We start from the raw sequence: 25,927 nt of genomic DNA, 5'->3' as shown, positions 1-25,927 counted from the left end.
TCGGCTTCATCTACTCCGTATCTCGATTTGGTATGGTCTTGGAGAAGTTTGAGAACATGCTTCTATGACCAATTCCGCAAGGAAACATCGTTTCAGAGATGTCGTAAATACAACCAACATACCTAAGGGAGGAGAAAATATGTTCGCGTCAGAGGAAACGCAGGACCTGACTTGACCGTGTCTCACGCGCAATTCTCAGTTTCATGCCAGAGGCAATGAATCTGGGGAATTATTTAGGGAGAGATGGGACTAAGCCAGACTACAGAGAAATAACGAGTAGAGTCCATAAGGATAAATTGGAATCTGAAACTAGTAAAATACAACCCCGGTCCTTGAGATAAAAGACCAGTTATCCTTCCGCTTAAATCTCAATATCGATATCCATATCCAGAGCTGCAATGTTCTCGTCATCGGTATTGCGATAACTGATCATGAACCCGTTCTTCGGCTTCTTAGGAGTAACGCCAGAGGGAGTTCCAGTTCGCGCAGAACTGCCATTGGACTTAGGGGTATCTTTGGGGGTATCCAGGGAGGCAGCGTCGGCAGCAGCAGGTTTAGGCGTTCCGTTAAGATCGTGATGAGTCTTGGCCACAGTTCGCACACGCATGAAGGGATTCGGGGCAGCTTCACCACGTGCAACAGCCTCAGCGGCCTTCTTAGCGGCCTTTCGCTCCAAGAGCTGAGCACGGCGACCATTTTCAACGTTGAGTTTCCGGTTGCGAAGGTTGATGAGGTGGACTCGCTCGGCTTCCGACGGTGCTGCTTTGTCGGTCTCTTTCTTGTCAAGGGTTGTTCCCCAGGAGAGATTCGGATGGAGCAGTTTGTGCAACTCCTTCTCGATTTTCTCAACCTCTTCCGTATCTCCGTTCGCTTTGGCGAATTGCAGGTTTCGCTCGAGTTCGAGACGGTTGAGCACATTCTTCCTTTCATCGAAGGCGCCCTGGCGGCGGAGCTTCTCGTTCAGCTCTTCGCGCGTGAATGTGTGATTGATAAGACGGTTGATATCCATGACCTTGGACTCAACCTTGCTCCGTGTAGCCATTTTGCAATCCTCAACAGCGAGGGTCTGGACGTAACGGCGGTATTCAGCCTGGTGGGTGGTTAGTGTATTTCCGACAGTTTTGAGAAAGGAGACGAACCTCAGTGACTGGGGAGTTTGAGAAGGTGACGAAGGGGAACTCCCGGACAGCCTTTCCATGTGCCAGTTTGACATACTGGTCCGTGACGAAAGAACGACCATTCTCGCCTTCTACGGCGTACGGCTTACCCTGGGTGATTCCTAGCAAGTAGTCAGCATCTGTAAATGAGCAAGGTATCGTTATCGGTTCATACCAGTGATAAGGCCCAGACGATATTCGTTCTGGCCTGTCTCGGGGTGCGGACCGATGCTCAGACGGGCGTAGCAGCCGATCATAGTACTATCAAAGTTAGGGTAAAAGCAGACTTTGGCGAAGTTGTTGCGCCCGATCTGAGCACGTCGAATTTCCCGAAGCTCAGCAGGCGGATCGTCCTTGGGAACGGACGCAGGACGGCCAACGCGGTCATCCAATTCCAGGTCGCTCTCCGCATCGGCATCTTCATTCGACACATCCGAGCCCGGAGAGCGCGAGCGACGGCGTGACTTTGTAGGGTCCCGGCGACGTAGCTCATCTCGCTTGCCCTTCTGCTCACGCTGGCGCTTGTAGGCCTCAATAGCGCCAGAGGTTTCTCCAACTTTGCGGCCACCGAGAGTGGTCTTCTGGCGAGAACTCTTGCGCTGGGTATCATCCAAACCGGCAGAGCCGGCCTTGCGCTTCGCCTTCTTAGCGGCGCGGGCTTCCTCGCGCGAGCGAGAGGCCAGCAAGCGACGGAGAGCTAGGTCCTGGTTGTGACGATCGACTTGCTGGGCACGCTCAGACAAAGTTTCCTCACGCTGGATCTCGGGCATAGCCATAATATCCTTCTTGTCTTGGGCCGAGTAGTAAAGTTTCTCGTATGGGAAGATGGGACGATCCTCGGCTTCTTCGCCTGAGTTATCGACCTCTGACTCGGATTCAGACATTGAGACGGACTGGAGTGAGTGACGGGATCCAGTGTCGGAGCTGCGTAAATACTATGTCAATGAGGCTCTTTGTTATCAAATTGAGGGGCTATGCTTACACTTCACCCTCAGATTCGTCTTTGGCGGGCTTCCGGGATCGACGGGACGTCGATTTGGCAGTTGCTTTGCGAGCCATGCCTGCAGGTGAGGAGTCTCGGTCTTGAGAGTGTGAAGAAGGAGAACGTGCTGGTGACTTGTGGTGTTGTGAAGTTTCCTCCTCAGAGTCACCTGCCAGAGCGAGCAGCTCTGCGTCCAAATCGTCCGACATTGTGAGGGGCTGTCAATGTTTTACCCTGAATAGACCTCAATACACAATAGCCCTATATATCAATAGGTTTCCAATAACTCCAGAACAATAGGATACTTTTTTCTGGTGGTCTCTCCCTTTGTATTTTCAATGAGGTCTTTCCAAAGCCGAAAGTAGCGCACTCGTCCAAACGAGGCTCAAATGTCTGTTCTGAATGAAACAGTGCCTCCTGGGCTATAAGCACTCTGTACACAGGATAAAGGAGGTATGTGTTGGGTATTATCGTGAGGTGGGCGTCGGTGTCCGTCGCAAGTTGGCTTTTGCCGTTGGCTTCATGACGTTAAAACGCCAAGCCAATAAGAAGCGCGCGCCAGCCCGAAGGCGGTCTAGACGGCCAATTCGTGAACTTGAAGCTTCGCGCCTTCAGCTCAATCTCGTCCATTGATATCCAACACCGATTCCCAATGGCGGCTTTACCTACTCTACGCAAGTGTGCATTGTCGCACTGTCGCTCCTATCCCCGGGCAACATCCCCCATCGTCCTCGATTTCCTCGCCCCATCAACAGTGACATACCGCCAAAGTCGGCATGCCTCAACTACTGCCGGCACCTCTGGTGACTCCAGACCTCTATATGTTCTCAGCAGAAAGCAACGGGAATTCATGGACAGCGCCCTTAGAGTCAATCAAGCCGGTGAACTCGCTGCGACCCTTATCTACACTACCCAAACGCCTCAAATTGTCCGCTCCTACCCGCACCTCCGACCGTTGATGAAACACATGTACGATCAAGAAGCAGGACACCTCAAGACCTTCAATCACCTCGTCGCCAAGCACCAGGTCCGCCCCACAGCTATGTATCCGGCATGGCACGTAGCGGCCACTTTTTTGGGATGGTCAACTGCGGCATTGGGCCGCGAAGCCGCGATGGCCTGCACCGAAGCTGTGGAGACTGAAATTGGATCACACTACAACGACCAAGTGAGGGAGATTCTGTCTTGGGAGGCAGATGCCGAAAGAAGGGGGGAGCGGCTGGACGATGAACTTAAGGAAATGTTGGCCACATTCCGGAGAATTCGCGACGAGGAACTAGAACACCTCGACCACGCTGTGGCTAATGACGCGAAGGAAGCGAAGCCTTACGACCCACTGGTTGATGTCATTCGGTTTGGATGCAGGGCTGCTATCAAGATTAGTGAGAAGATCTAACATTGATACACCCTGGCGGACTGCGTAGCCGGAAAAATTTGTTGCGTTCCAGCACTTCATGTACCATATCTTGATATTATCGCCACCTCTAATGTTGTACATTTAGAGCATTCTATGTTCGATATCTCTATCACTCGCTCACCACGGGGTATCAATGATGTAACCAAGCTCTTGAAGCACCCTGGTCTCCGCCTTTGTCGTCGTCGGCGTCCTTTATTCGGAAGCCCTGGGCTTTTGCTCCAAGTAGTCCAGGAAGCCCTGTGAGAACCTCACCACCTGTTGATAAACCTCCTCGAACCCATTATCACCCCCATAGTACGGGTCCTTTACCACCTCACCACCACCGACACGGTCATGCAACTTTCCGCCCTTGCCAAAATCACCGAACAATCGCACGTCTGCAACCTTCGCGTCCGCACCGTAGGCACCGATAGCAGCATCTACATGCGACCGCGTACTCTTAGAGCTGGGTCGGGCATCGGTCTTTCTCTGCAATGTCGCAATAACCGATTCGCGCGCGTCCAGTAAATCGCGGAGATTCGCCTTGTCCATCGCGAGTACGTAGTCGAAAGTGAGGAAGTCCTCTCTAGTCACTCTGCGGGCAGCATGGTCATAGTTGACGATCTTGTGACGGCGCAGAGTAGACATGGTGCGGGAGTCAGGTGGCTCGAGGCTGTGGTAGGCGGCGGTGCCGGCGGAGTCAATCTCACCGATAGAGGGGTTTCCGGCGGCGATGTTACGGAAGACTCCTTCGGCCATTGGGGAGCGACCTAGAGGGTGTCAGAATATTGTGATAGTGGGCGCGAATCATAACTGACAGATATTTCCCAAGCAGACGAATAGAACGCTGATCGGGCGTCCATTTGAGTTGGAAGCCATGGTGGGGGTAACAGGGATCAGGAAGCAATCTTGAACTGTGATCGAGTATGCAAGGTTACCAAAGAGTATCAAGATACAAGTCCTGTGGCACTTGGGGTCAAAAATTGAGGTCGATGCAAGGCGGGGGTTATCGATAGGCCCTAAGACCCCACCAGATAGCTTTTACTCGCATTACGTCGGTGGGCTACACATGGTTATGTTGTACATACATGACTTGGAGCTAAGCAGGAACTAAGAGATATGCAGATTTTATTTGCAGCACTTCTCTACTCTAAATCGGATCAGGCAGCTGTATTCTAGAAGAAAGGAATACGTGAATGTACTTCTTCAGTGTAACCGGAAATGACCTCAGACACTAAAAAAAGAATAGTTCAGAAAATCTTCCAAGGTTCCTGAGATCACAGTGCCAATGAGGGCTACGGAGGGCTAATGAGGGCAGCCTGGGAGATACCCACTTTGGACTAGTTGACCATTCACGTGAGAGCGGAAAGAAAAGAAACGGCTGAGCCACAGCTGCCAAGCCCAGATGTGGCTGGGAGGGTCAGTTGGCCCAGTAACAAAACCAAACGAGGTGGATCTTCTGTTCTTCTTCACCCGTGGCTCGAATGTTTCAGCCTGATGCTGTTTGAATTACTGCAATATCATTGGGGCTTATCTTCCGAAGAATCTGCTTTTCTCTTTTCTAATGGACTGTACCTTTCATCGCTGTATTAAGGGCCTAATCAGCGTGTAAAGGACTAAAGATACATCCACAGGGCAGTGCGGAGCCAAGCACAGACATTTCTGATTCGTCCCCATCTCCACCCTCATCATTGCCGGGATCGTCTTCAGGTGTGGTAAACACCAAACAAGCCACCCGAACTTGATTCCACATTTTTCGAGTCTTTCTCTTTCATATCTTCGCAATTGTCTCGATACATACACAGCGTATATTTTCTTTCGTACCGAGTTTCGTTTGCGATCCGCCCTCATATCTGAAACGACGAGAGTTTGGACCCTGTTCAACGGACTAGTCATTCCCCCCGTTGACGCTTAATCGTCCGCTCGGCGCTCCTGGCGCAATTTCCATCCACCCCTGCGACGAATCTGGGGCGGGATAATCTACTGAACCCAGTACCGCGGCCTGCTCGTCCATCATGGCTTATAATCGCGTTGACGCCGGTTAGTCCTCTTCCCTTAGCCTTATTTAGCCTTATTAGAGCTTGCTTGCTGTGTGGCCTGCGCTTGTCTGTGTTTTAAGAACTGCTCAGATTCAATGCTGGTCATTGGTTCAATGGTTCCTATACAACTTGCGCATTTGAATTCAAAGCCTTCCTTGAGACACCAGGTTCTTCTTGAAACTGACAATGTCGCCGCCAGACCCATTCGGAGACGACCATGGCGCTCCTATGTTGAATCCCTCCCAAATAACCAGCTACACAAATCGCACTCCTTCCCCAGCGCCGCGCCTGGAACCTGGCTACCAGCTCTCAGACAATCCATATGGGCCTCAGGGACATCTCCCCATGCCATCTAGCGATCGCTTGGCCGAACAACCTACCGTGAGTATCGCGCGATCCAACCGAGTGCCCCGGGATCAATACTTACATCATGGCTTGGACATAGTACTCGGTCGAAAATGTTCATAACTCCTACGGCCATCATAACGCATATGACGCACACCAGCAATACCCTGGTTACGAGTATGCAGTCGACCCCGAAGCTCACCACGACGCCTACTACACCCAGCCCTACGAGCCTACGCACACCCCTCATGATGACTATGACTTGGGCCAATACCCAGAGGGAGGACACACCCCTTTCGATGCTGATCAGCCAATGCTACAAGCTGGCGACAACCCCTTTGGGCCGGACCCGTACACTGAGTTCCAGGATGAACCACGTTTGACGCCCAGTCCGGCGCCGATTCGTCGTTGGAAGACGGTCAAGGAGGTTCAGCTTTTCAACGGCAATCTCGTTCTCGACTGCCCCATTGCCCCGAGATTGCTCAGTCAAGTGCCGCACGCAGAGCCACCCGGACGTGACGAATTCACGCACATGCGGTACTCGGCCGCCACTTGCGACCCTGCTGATTTCTTCGACGAACGTTTTACCCTGCGTCAGAAGCTATTCGCAAAGCCTCGCCACACCGAACTGTTCATTGCGGTGACCATGTATAATGAAGATGATTTCCTGTTCGCGCGCACCATGTCCGGTGTGTTTAAGAACATCGATCACATGTGCTCCCGCACGAGCAGCAAAACCTGGGGTAAGGACGCTTGGAAGAAGATCGTAGTCTGTATCATCAGCGACGGTCGTGCCAAGATCAACCCCCGGACGCGCGCTGTTCTCGCAGGTCTCGGTGTATACCAGGATGGAATTGCGAAGCAGCAAGTTAACGGAAAGGATGTCACAGCGCATATCTACGAGTACACAACTCAGGTTGGACTTGAGGTAAAGGGCACTCAGGTGCACCTCAAGCCCCGATCCGGACCTCCTGTACAGCTCATCTTCTGCTTGAAGGAAAAGAACCAGAAGAAGATTAATTCTCATAGATGGTTCTTCCAAGCCTTCGGTCGTGTTTTGGATCCCAACATTTGTGTTCTTCTGGATGCGGGTACTAAGCCAGGCAGAGACTCAATCTATCATCTCTGGAAGGCCTTCGATGTCGAGCCCATGTGCGGTGGAGCATGTGGTGAGATCAAGGTCATGTTGTCCCACGGCAAGAAGTTGTTGAACCCGCTGGTGGCTGGACAAAACTTCGAGTACAAACTCAGCAATATTCTGGATAAACCGCTGGAGTCTTCGTTCGGTTTTATTACCGTCCTGCCCGGTGCATTCTCCGCCTATCGATTTGTTGCACTCCAAAACGACAAGAACGGCCAAGGACCATTGGAACGGTACTTCCTTGGCGAGAAGATGCACGGTGCCAACGCCGGTATCTTCACAGCCAACATGTACTTGGCTGAGGATCGTATTCTGTGTTTCGAGATCGTCTCGAAGCGGAAATGCAGATGGCTCCTCCAGTACGTCAAGTCATCGACTGGTGAAACTGATGTGCCGGATCGGATGGCCGAGTTCATTCTTCAGCGTCGTCGTTGGCTGAACGGCAGTTTCTTTGCTGCAGTGTATGCCATCACTCATTTCTACCAGATTTTCCGCAGTGATCATAGCTTCATGCGCAAGTTCATGCTCATGATTGAGTTCATCTATCAAACAATTGCAATGATCTTCGCGTGGTTCGGAATTGTACGGTTCCTCCTCAGATATGATTCGTGTTCTATGCTAATTCCTCGTGCAGGGTAACTTCTTCTTGGTCTTCCACATCTTGACGACATACCTAGGGTCAGAGGATCTCCTCGGTACTGCTGGTAAGGTTCTAGGTATTGTCTTCGAGTGGCTCTACCTAGCAACTCTCGTTACGTGCTTCGTGTTAGCCCTCGGCAACAGACCAGGCGGATCCAACAAGTTCTATATGACGATGGTGTATTTCTGGATTGTGATCATGATATACCTTGCATTCGCTGCGGTCTTCGTCACGGTCAGAGCCATCCAAAAAGAAGTGGGCACCAACGGCTTTACGGTGGACGATTTGTTCAAAAATCCCACCTTCTTTTCTATCATCGTCTCCCTCGGATCTACCTATGCCATGTGGTTCATCGCCTCATTTATCTTCCTGGACCCATGGCACATGTTCACCAGTGTAAGTGACGCGGACATGCATTTGTTGCCCTGAAACTCATTAACATCCTCAGTTTATTCAATACATCCTGCTCACGCCTACCTACATCAACGTTCTCAACATCTACGCCTTCTGCAACACGCACGATATCACATGGGGTACCAAGGGAGATGACAAGGCCGAGAAGCTGCCCTCCGCGCACCTAAAGCCGGGCGGTAAGGTCGACGTCAACATCCCACAAGACGACGGCGATCTGAACGCGCAGTACGAGGCCGAACTTGCAAAATTCGCCATGAAGGCCCCCAAGGAGGTGCAGATCATCTCCGAGGAAGAAAAGCAAGCCGACTATTACAAGGGATTCCGCAGTGCCGTTGTGCTTGCCTGGGTATTCTGCAACTTCGCTCTTGGCGCCGTCGTTCTGAGCGCTGCCGGTTTGGATACCTTCACCGACAAATCCAAGACCACTTCCGAAGATGAGGAGACCAAGCGTTCGATGATCTACATGAAGGTTGTGCTATGGAGTGTCGCTGCTCTGTCGATGTTCAAATTTACGGGTGCCATGTGGTACCTGGTTGTTCGTATGGTGAGTTTCCTTGCACTTCATAACGCTGATTACCTACTAACTTGTACAATCTAGTTCCGGGGCGTTTGATTCAAGTGATCTTTCAGCATGACGGTTGTGTTTCTTTGCGCCATCCAGTGCTATGTTTTCATATATCCCCTGAGTTTATCTGGGTTCCGATTCGGCTACATTACCACGGCGGGCCCGGTCTGGTACGCATGTGGAATGGGACAAATGTAATATGTGTGATGACTTCCCCGCGATATGCTATGTCCTTCGTGACATGCGGAATGACATGATATCGTGATTTACCTGCTTTTCCTCTGGTTTCTGATTTTAATCCTCGCTTGGTTCATATTGCATGTGCTTGCGTTTGCATATGCATACTATTGTTCTTGTTTTTGTTTCTTTGGGAGGCAGTTGGTTGTTTTATGTAGATATGGGGATGTGTGATTATCGTCAATTGGCGTCAAATGGCCTATGACATGATAGCTTTTGTTCTATATGATCTCAGCATCGGGCGTTCGCATTCGAGGTTGTCGGCAGGCAGATAACCTTGGAATCAATACTGTCTGTCCAAATGGATCAGTCCAGCCTATATTCCAGCTAGATTGGATCGATGTATAGACAAAATCAACATCCCCAATCCAAACCCTTGAAATCAAACACCCTGGTTCTTAGAATGCACACACAACGCAATCCCCCCAAGAACCAACCCCATCCCCAACCAAGTCTGCATCGCAATAACCTTGCGCTCAACATACCATTCCCCAAGAACCGTAAACAAAAACGCACTCGAGTTCGCAAGCGGGACGGTCAAGGAGAGTTCTGTAATAACATCAGCACACCCCAAACCTTGAAGAAACCCATAACCAATTGGAAAAGAAAAAACATACCATGCTTCCCAACAAGTAAGAAAAACCAAATACTCCCCGTCAAATTGATAACCAACGGAACCGCATACGCAGGCGTCCGAAGCAGGTTAATAACAGTCCAAAACACAGAAACAATCTTCCTCCGCACCCAAGACTTCTTCCCTTCCCCGCTCCGCCACGCAGGAATCGGCTGGTCTTCATCCATACCAGCATTCGTCCCTCCCTCATTATCATCAACCACACCGTCCGTATTCATAGTTGCGTCGCGCGTAGAACTCGTACTCCGCCTCCGGACCCCGTCTTCAGATCGATCGAGTAACTCCGCTTCCTCGGGTCCATCTGTGAAACCGGCCGGTTGTGTACGCTGTAACTGTGATGAAGATCTCCCGCGCCCACCATTGGCGGTTCCATTCTTCTCTTCTTGGCGTAAGTTGAAGTCTGCGGCGGCGCGTCGGATAAAGGGGGTTGTGAAGCCCCATGCTACGCCGACGAGGAGGAAGGAGAGGACGTAGTTGAATGTTGAGGGGGCTGGGTCTGGAGGGAGGGTGTCTGGGTCCATTTCTTTTGGTATTGGGGGGTTTGCGAGGATTGAGCTGGAGAATTGGAGTTGGGGTTGGGTTGCGGAGATGGTGATGCATGTGGTTATGGTGGTCTGTGCGTGATCAGATAAGGTTCCTGGTGCGGCGATCTTGAAGGAAGCACGTGATATATTGGGCTAACTAACGCCTTCCCGAATTCCACATCCATTGCTTGCAAAAACTCGCGTCTGAAGGCCCGAAGGGGTGCCCGGTGCAATTACATGACAGATCAAGGAGGGGTCAGGGGATAGGGAGGAGAATAGGAATGGGGAGACTTATGGTCGGACTGTAGCTCGACAGCGTCGTCATCGACGCATCGTCTAGTTCTGGGACACATTAGCGGCCTTCGTTAACGACGCGACGTTTGCCAGGAACCACTGACACAGCTGGGGCAGCGGCGGCGATGGGAGCAGTGGAGGTGGTGCCGCCTGGCACGTAGACATCGCCGTGACGACTATAACGTTCCTCCGTGTATAGTCGTCACAGCCATGTCCTACATACTAGGCAGCACTGCCTCCACTGCTCATTTCTTCGAAGTGAGACCCAATAAGGAAATTGGTGTGACTTGTGGCTTTGTTTGTTGTTTGCATTTCGTTTGAATTTCTGTCGTACGCCGAGGACCTCGTTTTGACTACCTATCCCAGTCGGCGGGAATCCTGGGACCTGGATCATGCAGAATATAACTTACTCTTACTTCAAGTGAAGCATCCACCAGGCGGCTGATACCTATGGACGAACTGTGTATATCAGTTGTCGAGGAAGCAAGGAGTAATTACCTATACAAGCCATTGGCCACTGCAGCTTATAGAATGTCCTTTGATGCATTCATCATGGATCAAACGACTGATTTTCCTCTCCGGTCTGCGGCTGGTCTGAGTGCTCTGCTGAGCCGTCTTTCAGCTTCTACTTCGGTTTGAGATGGACGTCACTACGAAATGTGCACCCCACGATTCGTCGGGACACATTTCACTTGGTCATAACTCATGGTTGACTGAAACCATTCCATGGCTCTTGTAGTTGGTCCCGATCAATTAGCCGACTCACTAGTCAACCCAGGACACTCCATGATCCCAAGTGTCATGTAGGGAGATACCGGAGTGAAAATGGGAGAAGACCAACCGTTTGAGAAAAGGAAGCTGGTGAGTTCTCCATCTACCTTAGACCCTTGTTCAGACACGAAGGCCACTGGATACGAAGTCGTCGTGAAGTGTGACCCGCAAAGCAGCCTCAAAGCACAATGCGACACAGCCCTCCAATACACTCGCCTTAAACGATCCGTTCATGCCCAAGATAGCAGGCGCTTATGTCGTTCCAAGATGTCATATTCAGTGCGCCCCAGGGTGGCTCTTGCGGTTTGCTGGTCTCGTGATTTGTCACGTGCTCTGTCGCGTGCTTTGTCGTGCCCTCCCTCCCTCTCACTTTCCACCCCCCATTATCGGCATCCTGTAGCTTTGTATCATAACTGTACGCCCTCATACTGCACATGTAGAGACAGCCTGAACCTGAACATCGTACCTGTAATAGAGTCTGCGATACACGTTCCCATTTCTTGCTGCAAGCTGATCATTGATATTATAATGCTGCCGCCCGTCACGGAACTATGTAGACTGATCCCGGTCAAGAGCAGTCTTCCCTTGATGAGTTGCATAGATAGCTGTGCCAGAAGTGGTTCGGAAAAGTGCTGCCTAATCCAGAATGACCCTATCCAGCGCGGCTGGGATCACCTCGCCGGCGCTTGCTCCGGACCACATCCTCAGAGGGCTCTCGCCCAATTCGGCGTCGCCTGAATCGCGGCGGCTGGGGTCTCATGACCGGAGCCTTCTCTTTGCCAGTGAGCCAGTGAGGTATATGGACATGGTCAAGAGCTAATGCCCAATTTGGCGTGTGTTCTGCTCGGCGCGGCTGGGAGGTTATGGCCGGAGACTTCTCTTTCCCGACGAGGCATGGATATGGTCGAGAGCTGCCGCCATATTTGGCCAGTCTCCCGCCGTATTTGTTGATACTCATGCGCGTGGACGTGTTGCCTAGTCTGGATCAATGGACATAAATAGAGGATCATCCCCAGTCCAATTCTTTTCTTTCTTCTCCTCCTCCCGTACTCCGTACACACTTTCATCATTGGGCACCTTCTCCTCGCCCATCATCCACAAGGAACGGAGCTCCGATTCTTCTCCGTGTGAGCAGCAATGCGCCTGTTCTTCTTCTGCCTGAATAGCATGAAGCCGAGCAATGAGCCATCGTGAAGTCAACGGTAAATCCGTACAAACAGCACAGGGAGGTGAATATTTTACTCGCATATGGGGCTGTGGTAGCCTCGGAGACCTGTGCATCGCGTGGCCAAGATGGACGAGCTGCGCGCTGCCAAGGAGGGCGCCCGGAGCAACTAGATTATGGAATTATTGACTCTGCTCCGTGTGAGCAGCAAATGATGGAAGTCGGCTCATCTACTCACGGGGATCTGACGGTAGCCGTCGGACGATGAACGGACTCCACCAAAGGCCGAAGTAAGTTAGCGATACCCATCTGAACTCGAACGACATGAACTGGTTGACGGCTAACGTGTTTGCCCTTTGGTATGACAGGTTGGCACATATATGATCGTCGGCTGAGGATAGCCACCAAGGGCTGCTGCATGCCCTGCGCGTCCCAGTACAGTTCACAAACCAGGCTGGACCCACCGAGACTCGTCGTGTGCATGGGCTTTTCAATACCGGCCTCGCTTCAAGACCGTTTGCTCCCAAAGGGTACAAGCCAACTCGCGACCATCACCAGTGACGGCTTGCGGCTTAGCAGCAGCCTCTTCAATGATGCTGTCAAGCTCCTGAATCATGTCATTGTGCTCAGGCGACTCGAGCCAGAGCTGGCTCCAATCTCTGCCCTGACTGAGTTGGCCTGAAACCACATCAAGCATATGTTCAGCAGGGTTGGTCTCAGGCGGGCATGGCGCCCCATGGCGCGAGAAATGGTCTTCGATAGCGGCGGCATTCTCTCTGATGGGACCAAAGTACACAGTCTTGCCGCCTTTAGCCAGAAAAACAATCTGATCGAACTCAGCGAAAAGGTGTGCAGATGGCTGGTGAACGGTGACTAGAACAGCCTGTCCAGCATCTGCCAGTCGGCGAAGGAATCTGGCAGTGTTGTACGCGCTTTGGCCATCGAGACCACTGGTGGGCTCATCCAAGAAGATCAGGATACTGGGTTTTGCAACCAGTTCCACGCCAATGGTCACGACCGCTGGAATGAGACGGGCAGCGGGCGGCCGTCGACCAGGATCGACCCGTTGATAGTACCCTCGGTTTTGCGCTGAGCGAGCAGATCGAGCAGGGCGGTTTTACCGTTCTGCGGTGTCATGCAGCCTCCATCCGCCCTACCGGGCTTCTGGATCATCATGTACCGGGTCTCACCGTTCATATCGAGGAGTACTTGGTCGCCAGTGGGTGTCTTGACGGTGTACGTGAGATTTTTCCATGTCGAAGTCGATACCGGGTGGGGTTTCAGCACACGCACAAGTCAGGTCTCAAGATCTCAGCGAAGCAGCCTCCGCCGCAGCCGAAGACTTCTTCGTGCAAATCTACGAATTCTTCGAACTGATCATCACGCGCTTCTTCAAAAATGGCTACGCCTCCATCGCGCAGATGAGCGGCAAACGCTGGACAAAAGTCATCGGCAGCGTGGCTGCGGGGTCTTCTACCTCATCATCCGGCCCTATATCGAGAAACTCTTCAAATGGATGCATGATCATTGATCGCGACCGTCGCAAGGAGAAGGAAAAGCGCGACAAGGAGAGGGCGCAGTTCGGCAAGGTCAAGATGACGGCTAACTCGCTGCGGCCGGGTGCGGATGATAATGGGAAGGTGCTAGGGGAGGTGGAGAATACGGATGATGAGTTGGAGGATGAGGAGGATATCATGGCGGCTAAAGGGCCTCCAAACGATCGAGAAACACGGAAGACGACTGAGTCAAGAGCAGCTGTCGATGTTGACTGTGCACCGCATCCAAGGAAACGATGCAATTGTGGCATGGCTGTGGAGCTGGCTTCGCTTCGGATTCATCAACGAGGCCGAAGTTGTGCAATTAAAGGAGCACGGGTAAACTTTCGCCGTTCTCTGCAGCCTCCATCCGCCCGATTTTGGATATTCATGTATCGCGGAGCCACCTGGGGTTGATGAACCGACTGAATCCTATCCTCCATATGTTGGTTGAAGACTTTCCGAAGAGCTCATGTGTGGAGCGTGTGGAGTGGGAAAACGACGATTGGCGGGGGCTCGCAATCGAGGAGTTCGTCAAGGAACGCCAGGACCAAGTCACCTGTGAGGCTGTGACCTCGGCCATCGACGACCCACCGCCCCGCACCGCATGCTCATCGGCCGCGGCGGCGATACCCGCCGTGGCATCGAGTCCAAGTTCAACGTCACTCTGGACATCCCCAAGCAGGGGGGGGGGGGGGGGGCGAGGGGAAGTTGGAAATGGTGCCCACTAAGGACGCCTGGCGCAACTTCGGGTTAATGTGGGTGTTTATCCTCTTCAACATCGCCGCATGTCTTTCTCCTGGTGTACGAATGAATGTACATAGTTCTCCATTCTTGGAATTCTCTTACAATTATCGAGTTGAAGAATTCAAGATTCTATATTCAAATCCCCATTTTGCATACAAGAGAAAAGACCCTAAGCCTAGATCGTGACACAAATGCATACATCTATCTCTGCCATACAAATCCACCAGATTGTCACATCGTCGAGTGCCATGCCATACATTCATGGGAAATTGGTAATGAAACGTTATAAAATACCATTTAAAAACAGGGTACATTGGAAAATCATAGGATGGTTAAATGGTTTAGCTCGTGTGCGAGTAAAGGTAAACTTGAGCATCAAGATAGGGAAGGCAGGAGAAAAGTTAATCGCTTCATACAACGGGATGGGAAGGGAAGGGGAAGTTCAGGTAACCTCAATATCGAAAGAGGGAGAGGAAGGGAAAGATGAATAGCATCAAAATGGAAGGAGATAGAGAGGATGGGAGACAAACAATGTCAAGGGAGGAGAAGGGGGAGATGAAGAGCACCAGGATGGGAATATGTGAATAGCATCAAAATGGGAAGAGAGAGAGGTGAGAGGATGGGGATATGTGAATAGCATCAAGATGCGAGAAGGAATTAGGTATGACCTACCAAAGATGAATAGCATCAAAATATACCAAGAGGGTAAAAAAAGGTCCCCATTACCTACCAGTGGGTAGGCACTCCAGACCGCTCCTGGACCATCAGAAAACCCCGGGGGGGCTACGAGGCTTCTCCAATCTTCATCGCCTGCACCTCCACCCTCTGTACTAATCTACGGCCTCTCTCCTAAGTAACGCCGTTCGCTGCGACAGAAGTCCTTTGGGTCAAAGCGCGGAGGGTTTGCCTAGCGTAGTGCTTCGAGAGAGCTTTGGCACAGACGAATCCAACCGGCAGCGGCTAGCAGAGTAGGATCAAGAAGAGGGACTAGCATTAGCCTGGCAATCGTGGTTTCCCATCGAAGGAGCCCTAGACACCCTATTAACCACTAGACCACTGGGGAGGGGGGGGGGGGGGGGGAAAGTTAAATATAAGTACAATTTCCTCCTCATAAGGGAACAAATGGGTCACGGGGAATGTCACTGGGAGTTTTAGATCGGCATCTTGGAGGCCTTATAGGGCGGTTGGGATATTCAAATTTAATACATAGAATCTGGGGATGGCTAGCTACCTGTCTGCGAAGTTATAGATCAATTGCACGCGATATGGTGGTGGTTGATGGGGATATAATGTTCTTGGGTACATCCATCTCGAGACAAACATGAGGCTATTCAGAACACAACCTTATGCGGCTGACATATGACCTCAACCTCGAGGCTGTGGGTTCAATTCCCGACGTTGTCAGAATAATTATTCTTTGAGCGCATACCATTTCCTGGTTTTCAGGAGAATGGAAGAACATTGATACATGACCCACCAGCCAATACAATATCAGAACACCATCAAAGTCCTCTGCCATCCACACCAGTCTTCCCAAGGGCCAGGCCAGTGGCCAAGTCGAGTCTCGCATGCCTGGCTACAGTACGAATACCCACTAAGCCCTCCACGCCTGACTGCAGCCTAGAGTCTAGACGGAGGTCGTTGGACTTCAGTGAAGGACCCGAAGGTAGGTATATGCATTGCCGAATGCACAGCACTCCATGAAGATGGGTCTTCTTCTGAAGTCCGTGATGTCGGTAAAGATGCCGAGTTGACCGGGCAGGTATCACTCGTCGTCCTTTCCTTAATATTCACAATGTCCGCATTGTCCATTGTTCCTGCCATTGTTAAACGTTATCTAACTAGTGGCCGGATAGTCGCTCTAGGTTTCGGGGGTTCGGTGGAGCTGGGCTAACGTTATGGGTGGAAGGATATAGGTGAAGGGTTTGAATTGAATGGCGTGTGATGGATACTAGAAGATGTTCATTGCCTATGGATGTTCGTATGGATACCTATTGAGGTGAGCCTGATCCTTCGCCGAGATATAATCTGTTCTGATATACCTACAATTTCTATACATAGGTTGTTGGGCTTCATGGAAGCCTTAGTTGAAGGAGGGAAAAGATAGAACTCGTTTTGCAGGTTTCCATCTGCAGAACTAAGCAAGAGAGATTGACCAAGACCTCAAGGCATAGTGATATCATACAAGCAAATTGAAGGATCTATTAGACAATATCTATGGATTCTGGTGGCGAACATATTATACACAAGACAATGGAACCTAAGGCAGGAAAGACTGTAGCCCAGCCTCAAGAAAATAACGAGACGAGGACAAGAAAATATAGACAGAGAATGACAAGTATACGCAAGAAGACAGTAACAACAATCAGTTGCCACCCTTCGCCTTCTTCCCAGGAATGAACCTCTTCACAGACTCCTTCAAGTCCGCACTATTCCACTTCTTCACACGAACAAGATAGTACATAAGCGTCGCGACAAAGATATTGAACAAAATAAACGCCCACATAATACCGAAATTGCGCCACCTATCGGAGTACGAAATACCCGCAGTCGCAAGGAACTGATCCGCAACATGCAGAGAGCAGTACTTGCAGTCACTCGTCGCATCACCATTGAGCAACTGGCCCCCAGCAGCAGTAACGTACTTCTCCAAGTATTGGAAGCAAGTCTGGCCAGATGGCGGATTGAAAACAGCCAGTTCAGCAGGGGAACATACGATCTGTCGATTGTGCACCTGTGTCCCTGCCATACCGCCAATCCAGTAGGTAAATGGCGAGACGCGGTACATGAAGATCCAGAAGCCCGGTAGGGCGGATGGAGGCTGCATGACACCGCAGAAGGTGAGGGACATGGCGAAGAGGAGGACGACGACTGCGCTGGCGGTTTGTTCGTCTGGTAGACCGGCGATGACCATGTGGGTGAATGTGCTGGCGTAGATGAAGAAGACGATGCAGAAGAGGAGGACTGTGCCTTGTGTTGTCGAGTCTGGGATGCCGACGACGGCGTAGAAGTAGCTGCCGTAGGTGAGGACGCCCATGACGATCATGTAGGGGATTTCGACGATGATGTTGGCGACTAGGAAGGCTTTCCAGGAGTAGGATTTGCTGGGGCGTTCGCGGCCTTCGTAGAGGGAGCGTTGGCTGACGAAGACGGGCATGATCTGAACAGATTAGTATGTGGGTTTTAGTTGAGAAAGTGCAGGGGGACATACCTGTTGTGCTAGTGAGGAGAAGATGGTGCAGATCATGAAGAGGGAGTAGATGATGGTTTGCATGCCCTGAAGAGATGCCTTGGCGTTGTAGAAAGAGAAACCGATGAAGAGACCGGAAGCAATTCCGAGCCCCCATTTCGCTAGAACGTAGGATGGCATGCGCCAGTACTGCTGGAAGACGCGGTATGTGACCTGGGTGAGCTGGAACCAGAAGGGCATGGCAAATTCAGAGTGACTCCGTGCGGAGTCGTCTTCGTCAGGCAATGCATCTGCTCTTTCCTTGTGGATGCGATCGATTTCTGTCTGAACTTCCGCGCATTCGTTGCTCTTTTTCCACACGTCGAACCAGTCCTCGCCCTTGCTGTTCTGGCCGGCGTTGACGATACCCAGCATGTACTCGGCGGGGTTTTCGTTATCAGCACACTTGCGCGCGCCGTTGGATTCGAAGTACTCGAGCATTGTGCTGGAGTTTTCTCCAACCGGGCCAAAGTACACGGTCTTACCGCCTCGGGCGAGGAACAGGAGTTGATCGAATTGTTGGAAGAGCATGGCGCTGGGCTGGTGGATAGTGCAGAGGACAGCTTGGCCGTGCTCGGCTAGCTGGCGCAGGAATGAACAGATAGCCCAAGAGCTTTGAGAGTCGAGACCACTTGGAGAATAGTCAGTATTTGATAACAATTAATGCCGTTTGTATGAGGTGCTTACCTGGTAGGCTCATCCAAGAAGAGTAGTAGCTTGGGTTTGGCAGCTAATTCGACACCGATGGTCAACAGCTTGCGCTGCTCAACGTTCAAACCCTCGCCCGGGACACCAACAATAGCCTCAGCGAACTCTTCCATCTTCAGCATTTTGATCACATCCTCCACATAGTCGTACTTCTCCTGAACCGAGACGGTGGCTGGCTGACGCAGCATAGCACTGAACCGCAAAGACTCCCGCACGGTAGAGGTATCGAGGTGAAGATCCTGCTGCTGGACATAACCTGTCTTTCGCTGGAAACTATCATCCAACCCACGGCCGTTGACAAACATGTCACCAGTGATGACACCCATAGATGTGCGGTGAGCCAATACATCAAGCAAGGTCGTCTTGCCAGCACCACTGACACCCATCAGGGCAGTGAGAGTTCCAGGCTTGACCCATCCAGAAACGTTATCCAAGAGACGACGGGGCTCGCCCTTAATCTCGATATCATACGACACATCGCGCCAGGTGAAGGTATCGGTCTGAGCCTGGATGGCACTCATTCCCTTCTGATCGCTGCCAGCTGCGGGCTGGGCTTTGGCCTGCTCAGTGGCTTCAACATCAGATCCAGACTTAGGACCCTGGCGGAGGCTGGCGGGTTCGTGACCGCGACGGAAGACCAGAGCTTCGGCAGTGCTGGTGGTAGATGAGTTCAGCTCGCACGCGATGAAGTAGATAAGCATGAAGCCGACCAAGAAGGCCATGAGGATACCAAAGTTACGCCAGACGTGGCTGTAGCTGTAGGAGTAGTTCAGTTGAATGTACCGGTCGCCATTGACTGTTCTAGAGCCTGCGACTGAACCTGCTGCAGAACAACTGAATGAATTCCCTGACAAGTCGGCGTAGGCGGGAACAAAGGACGAACAGGGGAACTCGCGGCCATGGAACTCGTTGGCGATCAGGATCTCAAAGGCGTAGTAAATCGGGTTGAGATAATGGATCCATTCGAACCAGGGATGCATGGATGGGACAGGGAGGACAAAACCGGTATACACAACGAGGGCCAGGATCATGACACCTGCCAGACCCATAGCCTGTGAGATGGTCTTGGTAACAGCGGCCAATGTGCGGAAGATGGCACTCATGACGAAGGTGATGACAAAGGTGATTAGGAAGTAAATGAAGAAGTTGGAGGCTTCTCGCTTCAGACCGGCAAGGAAGTAGAGAATGATGTTGAACACAACCGACAATGCAAACTTCACGGGTATATCACTTAGAACACCGGCAATAGCTTCGGTAGCAGGGTGATAGAAGGCAAAGGAAGCATGTTTTTCGACAATTGGGCGTTGCGAGTAGAGACTGTTGATTTCAGACATCGCTGTGAGGGCATTGAGGAGGACGGCGAAGAACAGAGTTGCACCTTTGGATTGGAAACCAGCAGTTGCATTTGGAGTTCCAAAGAAGACTGATCCGATGATCAAAGCCATGATAATATTAGTGAGAATCACGGAGATCGTCGAGGCAGCGTCATTCCACAGCCGTTGGTAGGCACGAATGGTGTTGAGCTTGATTTGCATGGGAACACTGATCATATATGGAGACTTAGGCCTGGTGTGCTTGGCCTGCGCCTCACGCTTCCGTTCCTGCAAAGCAGTGAGGGCCTGCGAATCCTGTCCAACGGGGTTACTTCCTTCGTAGGCAGTGATATCATCCTGCAGTTGCTTGTATTCAGGCGACTTCAGCCACGCGGCCTCGAATTCCTCCGGTGTACGAGGAACACGATTCTCCATGCCGGGCTTAGCTTTCCGCTCTTGCGGGTTTGTCACTGAGGTGAGGAAGTCTCCGGTAGTCTGTCGAGCAGGGCAGTCCCATCCTTGATTCTCAAAGTAGGCCTTTGCCCCGGCAGCAGACCCGAAGAAGACTTGGTGGCCTTCGTAAAGCACAATCACCTTGTCAAAGACATCGTAGATACTTTGACTTGCCTGGTAGGCAGCGACTGCATGGCAAGAACCAGTAATATCAGCGGACAAACGCAAAGCCTCGACGAACTTCAAAGCCGTCGCGGAGTCCAAGCCTCGGGTGGAGTTGTCCCAGGCAGCAATTGGAGCATGGGCCAAGGCCATTTCAGCAATGGAGACACGCTTTCGCTCACCACCAGAAACACCGCGGATGAAGTCATCTCCGACGCGGGTATTGTACGTATGGCTCAACCCAAAGACAGCCATGATGATTTGGGTCAAATATTTGGCGAATTCAGTGCGCGACATGTCTTGGAACCGATGGGCGGGAGTTCGTGTTGCGGCTGCAAATTCCAGGGTCTGGCCAACAGTCAAATGAGGGAAATGTCTATCAACCTTTTTGAATGAAAGTTAGTATATCTTCTTCGTCGTCCTTGGCTGTGAGAACGTACCTCTTGGTTATACACAAGTTCGCCCTTGAACTCTTTCATCATGCGAGATTGAGGGATGCCTAGCATTTGTTAGCTCAATTACTCCAAATCCATGGAGTTGCAGTCTTACCATTGTAATGAATAACACTCTCTGGGTCCAAATTCAATCCATGTAACTCTCCAGTCATAGACTTCAACAGTGTACTACAGCCAGCACCGGGCCGACCCAGCACAAGCAACAGCTCACCACTTTTCAACAACCCACTGAAATCCTTGAGAATGCGCCTTTGCGGAGAATGCGAATGGCGAATGATCTGAGGCAACCGAAGAGGAGCTGTGAGGGCCGATGTGACTGTGTTCTGAAACTGCAGCGCAGCGCCGGATCCATACACGTTCAGTTTCTTGAAGAGTACGTCCGCCGTGTGTCCAGGCCGGCCATCGCGACTGATATCGGTGATTGCGGCTTTCAGCCACTTTCGCAAATCGAATTTTCCCGACTGGGGGTCGAGCGATGGATCTTGCTGGGCGAGGACAGCTAGCTTATCTGTTGTACCGGGTGTCGATTGTCGGCGCGAGCGCTGAGTGGCTATCCTGGTAAGAGTCTCTACATCGACTTGGTCGATGAGTGCCATAGGCGAGTCATCAAGCGTCGATGTATCACCATCGCCGGTATGGGGCCGACTTGGAGCATATTCGTCCTTCACCTCAATTGAGTTGGTCTCCGATGCCATCTTGTCGAGACAGAATTGGCAATGGGCATGGAGATTAGAAAAAAAGGTATAAAAGTGATTCCTGGGGGAAATTCTTCCGAGAAAGGGGACGACCAGGTACTTTTAAAGCCTCGGCTCGATTTGTGGACTAGATTTGAATCGCCGTTTTGGGATGACATTTTCCACTGTAATGGAACGGTGGGTCCCGTCGGAGTCGGAGCAGCGAGAATTGATGCACAAGTGGAGTTGATCTCTGCAATCATTGACCAATTATTTGATTTATGGATCTCGGAGCCTGTCTCAACTCTCACCCAGCTCCGTGGGTCGTACAAGGGAAGGGCAGTTTATGCTCGCAAGATGTCGAAGTCTATTGATAGCCCTATTAGCCCATCGATCGACACCATCGGCGATGCCGCCAAAAACCCTAAATTTTAAAATTTCCGTGTCCCGAGCCCCGTACCGGGTTCCGGCTTAACGACGGAGCTTCTAGAGTGTCCAGTGTGCACATCCGCCAGATCGGGAGGTTAAGTTTGAATCGGCCGAGGCTCAATCCTCCCGGGCTCCTTGAAAGCCCAAACCCGTCTCGGGTCGGATCTCAATCATTCCGCCAAGAAGTTGGGTGGAGGACGTCATATTCTGTAATCGGTCGCGATTCTTGGCACGAAATTCTTGGCACTTCTGCCTTCCCAGGACAGGGCTGGAGCTTGCCATATGGCCCATTAAGGAATATCGTAAGATCTCTTGAATGCTTCAATAGTATGTTAGTGTTCTTCTTGTGTACGAATAGGTAGGTACCGGTGTGATCATAATGCCCAATATCATAGAGACTGCCAAGGTGCGTTATTGACCGGAGAGTTCGATTTGGCTTCCTCGTTTTTCGGCTCGGGAGCACATCGGCCCGCCGGATTTTCTTCACGGATCAAAATAAACTCCGATAGATGCATATCTCGTCTTATGCACAATGTGCATAGCTGCCAACGGTTGATCCGGGCGAATTATGCCATGGTGTGCCTAATCTACCTCTTAACATATGCTTCATTACGGAATACAAGATCTTCATCCGAGCCGACTTTTAGGCGGGTCATAGATTAGCATGTGAATATTCTTCTATCTTGCGTGCCCCTATTTTTTCTCTCCGAATGAGATATGAAAGATAGCGGCATCAATTTGACTATTGATCTCCCCTTCTTACTTCGGCTCGGGTCTACCGCTAGTACATGAATAGATAGTGGGTCCATTGGCCATCACTAGGCAATACATAGGCATGGGATCGCCGTTATGTCGGAAGTTTACAAACTGAGCTTATCTTCAGGAAAGTCGTCCCTGATAAGTTTGGATCTCAAGTGATACAACTAGGAGCGAGGCGAACTCGGACTTGATGGGAGCCACACGGCCCAATATCAGTCGAAGTGTTTCATCCTCAGGATACGGTGATCTCATATACTGTACTACTGGCGTCCACAAAGTATACTTTAGCTTTTTCCCCGCACGGCTCGATGTCACGGGGTCAAGGTTATGATCACGAGTCAAGAGGCAGATCTGGAAGTATAACAGCGGAGGGCTTGAGGCTGGCTTGGTCCCTCGAAGACTGGTCCTTCATAAACCAACATCATAGGTATTTCATACGCTCGCGCGCAGAGTAGCCGGAGGAAGATGAGATGAAACAGAAAGAAGACGCCTTCCATTCCGTTCATACCATGCTGAAAGAGAGTCCCGACCCCTACTGTAAGTTCATGGCATGGTGGATCGTTCCCGACCTTTCTATCCAATAAACTAGAACCAAGCTTCCCAGGACGATGCAGGCGACCGTTACAGGCTGTTCCATAGGATCTCTTTCACATCGAGGCTCATAAACAAGGTGGAACCAGAGAACCACAACCTGTCTGGTCTGGATCGAAACCGGATTCCACTCAACGCGACATCAGCGGCTGCGGGGCAGATCGGCGGATTCCGAGGATAATAACATTAACAACAGCCTCCCCAACAACCTACTCTATTTCCCCTCCATGACCTTGCAGTTATCATCCCCACCATGGCCATCCAGTCACTGCGCGAAATCAACGCGTACAATCTACGCACCTTCAAACGCCACTATGTCTCAGAGATCTCCGGATCGCTTGGCGATCTGGGAACATTCCTGCCAATCGCCATCGCGCTATCCTTCAACGGCACCGTCTCCCTCGCCAGCACGCTGATATTCTCGGGAATATTCAATATTTTAACCGGGGGATTCTTCGGTATCCCATTACCAGTCCAGCCAATGAAGGCCATCGCCGCCGTAGCTATTGCGCGTAGCTTCTCAAATGGCACGATCGCTGCAGCGGGCATCTTCGTCGGTGCTTGTCTACTCCTCTTCAGCTTAACGGGTATCCTGCACTGGTTCGCCAGCGCGATTCCAATTCCAGTTATAAAGGGTATCCAAGTCGGCGCAGGGTTATCCCTCATCATCGCCGCCTGTAACAGCATGCTCCATCCCCTCGGCTGGACCTACCCGTCCTGGGCGGACAACCGTATCTGGGCGATTGCTGCCTTTGTTGCGCTTCTACTCACCAATGTTTATCGTCGAGTACCGTATGCACTTGCAGTGTTAGCCCTGGGGTTGGGACTTGCCGTGATCCGCACGACAGTCGCGGGTCATATGCCCGCTTTCGAGTTATGGCAGCCCTTCACTGTGATTCCGACAAGACATGAATGGCGCATCGGCGCTGTTGATGCTGGTATTGGTCAAATTCCGCTTACTACGCTCAACTCTGTTGTGGCGGTTGTGCATCTGGCGAATGATCTGCTGCCGAACGTGCATACTCCGTCAATCACACATATCGGGCTGAGTGTGGCGGGCATGAACTTACTGGGCTGCTGGTTTGGCGCGATGCCTGTATGTCACGGCTCGGGTGGTCTAGCAGCACAGCATAGATTTGGAGCTCGTTCGGGATCAAGTGTGATCTTCCTTGGCGTGTTGAAGCTTATTATTGGATTCTTCTTTGGAGAGACCTTGATCGATTTTCTTAGGCGTTTTCCTACTGCTTTCCTCGGTGTGATGGTCATTGCGGCTGGATCGGAGCTGCTTAGCGTCGGTGAGAGCCTCAACACCACTGGTGCTCGGGATCTCACGCAAGCCGGTTCTGGCCTTCTCGCTCATACGCAGCAGCATCTTGGTCCTATTCTCACGGACGAAGAACGCTCTCGTCGCTGGACTGTCATGATGGTCACTGTGGGATTGTTAGTAGGGTTCAAGAACGATGCGATTGGCTTCATTGCCGGTATGCTTTGCCACTGGGCGTATGAGATTCCAGAGTGGTTGGAAAGAGGGCGCAGCCGCTGGTCAGAGGGACGGTTGCGTCTACAAGAGTGAACATTGATGGATATAGCCCCACCCAATACCCTTTACGTATATGCATGGACGAAATACACACCAAATATTCCCCTTTCAATTTTTGTATATAGCAATATGTGAATGTCAATACTTACCAACTTTCCAATACCAAGGTCATCCATACCTAAAGCACCACATCCGAAACATTCACATCACTCTCTCTCCTCAGCCTCGTCCCCGTATAAGGATCCTCATACTGCCGATTCTCCCTCGTCGACGAAGTAGTCCTCCTCCCCCCAGAACCCCTCTCCTGATGCCTCCTCGTCACACCCCCAACATCATACTCCGGTTGCTCCTCATAAGTCCCCGTCACGGAGTCATAGACCCTACTCCCCAGCGGTGAAGTAGCCGAATTAAACGTATTGTCCTCGCCGGTCCCATCCATGAGTTGAGCCGCCGAACCACCCATACCAGCCAAGACTTCAGATGGGGGATTTGAGACATTGTCTTCTAACTCTTCGATCCGCCGCACTCCGCCTGCAGAAGTCCCACCCGCGGGCCCCGGTAGTGCCAGCGTTTCCTGGCCAGTGTTGTCGTAGCGTCGCTCTTCAACGACTGCTGGTTGACCCAGTTCTTGTTGGGCGGTGCGCACGATTGTTGTGCCGTCCGGCTCGGTTCTAGAGGTTGTTGAATACCTGTGACCGGTTGTAACCCTGCCGTCGCTGCCGTTTGTTGTGGAACTGAAGTAGTAGGTGGAGTTCGTGAAGGAGTCGGAGTCGGACATCGTGGTAGACAGTCGCGCTCGGTGGGATGGTTTTGGCTTGTTTTCTTTAGTTTCTTGTTATAGGGATGTTTTGGTATCAAACCTTGGAGGCTTCAATGTTCGTTTGGTTGTAGATTCGATGTTTTTGCGTGAGAGGCTGTCATAGACACTGTACAGTTGTATTCGATGGATCTATTCAATCTGTCCATTTCGATATCCTTATATAGTTCATGTTCCTCTTCCTGTGGCAAGCCGGACTTGCCTCTCGCCT

At 51.4% G+C, this 25,927-nt stretch overlaps 11 protein-coding genes across 11 annotated transcripts; 4 read left to right on the top strand and 7 right to left on the bottom strand.

Moving 5' to 3' along the window:
• Positions 1–361: 361 nt before the first annotated feature.
• N7515_008353 (RNA polymerase-associated protein) lies at positions 362–2,348 on the bottom strand (the record flags this gene model as incomplete). The annotated part of the gene is made up of 4 exons (XM_056669097.1): positions 362–1,090; positions 1,140–1,279; positions 1,333–2,081; positions 2,140–2,348. The coding sequence occupies 4 exons, from the start codon at positions 2,346–2,348 to the stop codon at positions 362–364; spliced, it is 1,827 nt and encodes a 608-aa protein (XP_056518927.1).
• Positions 2,349–2,791: 443 nt separating this feature from the next.
• N7515_008352 (demethoxyubiquinone hydroxylase family protein) lies at positions 2,792–3,535 on the top strand (the record flags this gene model as incomplete). The annotated part of the gene is made up of 1 exon (XM_056669096.1): positions 2,792–3,535. One exon carries the CDS (start codon positions 2,792–2,794, stop codon positions 3,533–3,535), a length of 744 nt encoding a protein of 247 aa, XP_056518926.1.
• Positions 3,536–3,748: 213 nt separating this feature from the next.
• Positions 3,749–4,414, bottom strand: ltpA (tyrosine protein phosphatase LTP1; the record flags this gene model as incomplete). The annotated part of the gene is made up of 2 exons (XM_056669095.1): positions 3,749–4,305; positions 4,354–4,414. The coding sequence occupies 2 exons, from the start codon at positions 4,412–4,414 to the stop codon at positions 3,749–3,751; spliced, it is 618 nt and encodes a 205-aa protein (XP_056518925.1).
• Positions 4,415–5,760: 1,346 nt separating this feature from the next.
• Positions 5,761–8,727, top strand: chsA (chitin synthase I; the record flags this gene model as incomplete). Its single annotated transcript, XM_056669094.1, has 5 exons — positions 5,761–5,955; positions 6,020–7,642; positions 7,695–8,096; positions 8,149–8,658; positions 8,713–8,727. The coding sequence occupies 5 exons, from the start codon at positions 5,761–5,763 to the stop codon at positions 8,725–8,727; spliced, it is 2,745 nt and encodes a 914-aa protein (XP_056518924.1).
• Positions 8,728–9,298: 571 nt separating this feature from the next.
• Positions 9,299–10,071, bottom strand: N7515_008349 (uncharacterized protein; the record flags this gene model as incomplete). The annotated part of the gene is made up of 2 exons (XM_056669093.1): positions 9,299–9,465; positions 9,534–10,071. 2 exons carry the CDS (start codon positions 10,069–10,071, stop codon positions 9,299–9,301), a joined length of 705 nt encoding a protein of 234 aa, XP_056518923.1.
• Positions 10,072–11,791: 1,720 nt separating this feature from the next.
• Positions 11,792–12,231, bottom strand: N7515_008348 (uncharacterized protein; the record flags this gene model as incomplete). The annotated part of the gene is given in 2 exon segments (XM_056669092.1): positions 11,792–12,119; positions 12,134–12,231. 2 exon segments carry the CDS (start codon positions 12,229–12,231, stop codon positions 11,792–11,794), a joined length of 426 nt encoding a protein of 141 aa, XP_056518922.1.
• Positions 12,232–12,794: 563 nt separating this feature from the next.
• On the bottom strand, positions 12,795–13,501 carry N7515_008347 (uncharacterized protein; the record flags this gene model as incomplete). The annotated part of the gene is made up of 2 exons (XM_056669091.1): positions 12,795–13,254; positions 13,320–13,501. The coding sequence occupies 2 exons, from the start codon at positions 13,499–13,501 to the stop codon at positions 12,795–12,797; spliced, it is 642 nt and encodes a 213-aa protein (XP_056518921.1).
• Positions 13,502–13,557: 56 nt separating this feature from the next.
• N7515_008346 (uncharacterized protein) lies at positions 13,558–14,256 on the top strand (the record flags this gene model as incomplete). The annotated part of the gene is made up of 1 exon (XM_056669090.1): positions 13,558–14,256. The coding sequence occupies one exon, from the start codon at positions 13,558–13,560 to the stop codon at positions 14,254–14,256; it is 699 nt and encodes a 232-aa protein (XP_056518920.1).
• Positions 14,257–16,951: 2,695 nt separating this feature from the next.
• On the bottom strand, positions 16,952–21,601 carry N7515_008345 (putative ABC multidrug transporter; the record flags this gene model as incomplete). The annotated part of the gene is made up of 5 exons (XM_056669089.1): positions 16,952–17,746; positions 17,798–18,446; positions 18,503–20,835; positions 20,892–20,950; positions 21,001–21,601. The coding sequence occupies 5 exons, from the start codon at positions 21,599–21,601 to the stop codon at positions 16,952–16,954; spliced, it is 4,437 nt and encodes a 1,478-aa protein (XP_056518919.1).
• Positions 21,602–23,612: 2,011 nt separating this feature from the next.
• On the top strand, positions 23,613–24,932 carry N7515_008344 (putative sulfate/molybdate transporter; the record flags this gene model as incomplete). Its single annotated transcript, XM_056669088.1, has 1 exon — positions 23,613–24,932. One exon carries the CDS (start codon positions 23,613–23,615, stop codon positions 24,930–24,932), a length of 1,320 nt encoding a protein of 439 aa, XP_056518918.1.
• Positions 24,933–25,077: 145 nt separating this feature from the next.
• On the bottom strand, positions 25,078–25,677 carry N7515_008343 (uncharacterized protein; the record flags this gene model as incomplete). The annotated part of the gene is made up of 1 exon (XM_056669087.1): positions 25,078–25,677. The coding sequence occupies one exon, from the start codon at positions 25,675–25,677 to the stop codon at positions 25,078–25,080; it is 600 nt and encodes a 199-aa protein (XP_056518917.1).
• Positions 25,678–25,927: the final 250 nt, after the last annotated feature.

This window comes from Penicillium bovifimosum (assembly GCF_028826915.1).
Source record: "Penicillium bovifimosum strain IBT 22155 chromosome Unknown utg000006l_segment0_segment0, whole genome shotgun sequence".
NCBI lineage: Eukaryota > Fungi > Ascomycota > Eurotiomycetes > Eurotiales > Aspergillaceae > Penicillium > Penicillium bovifimosum.
This window is presented reverse-complemented; position numbering and strand designations above follow the sequence as displayed.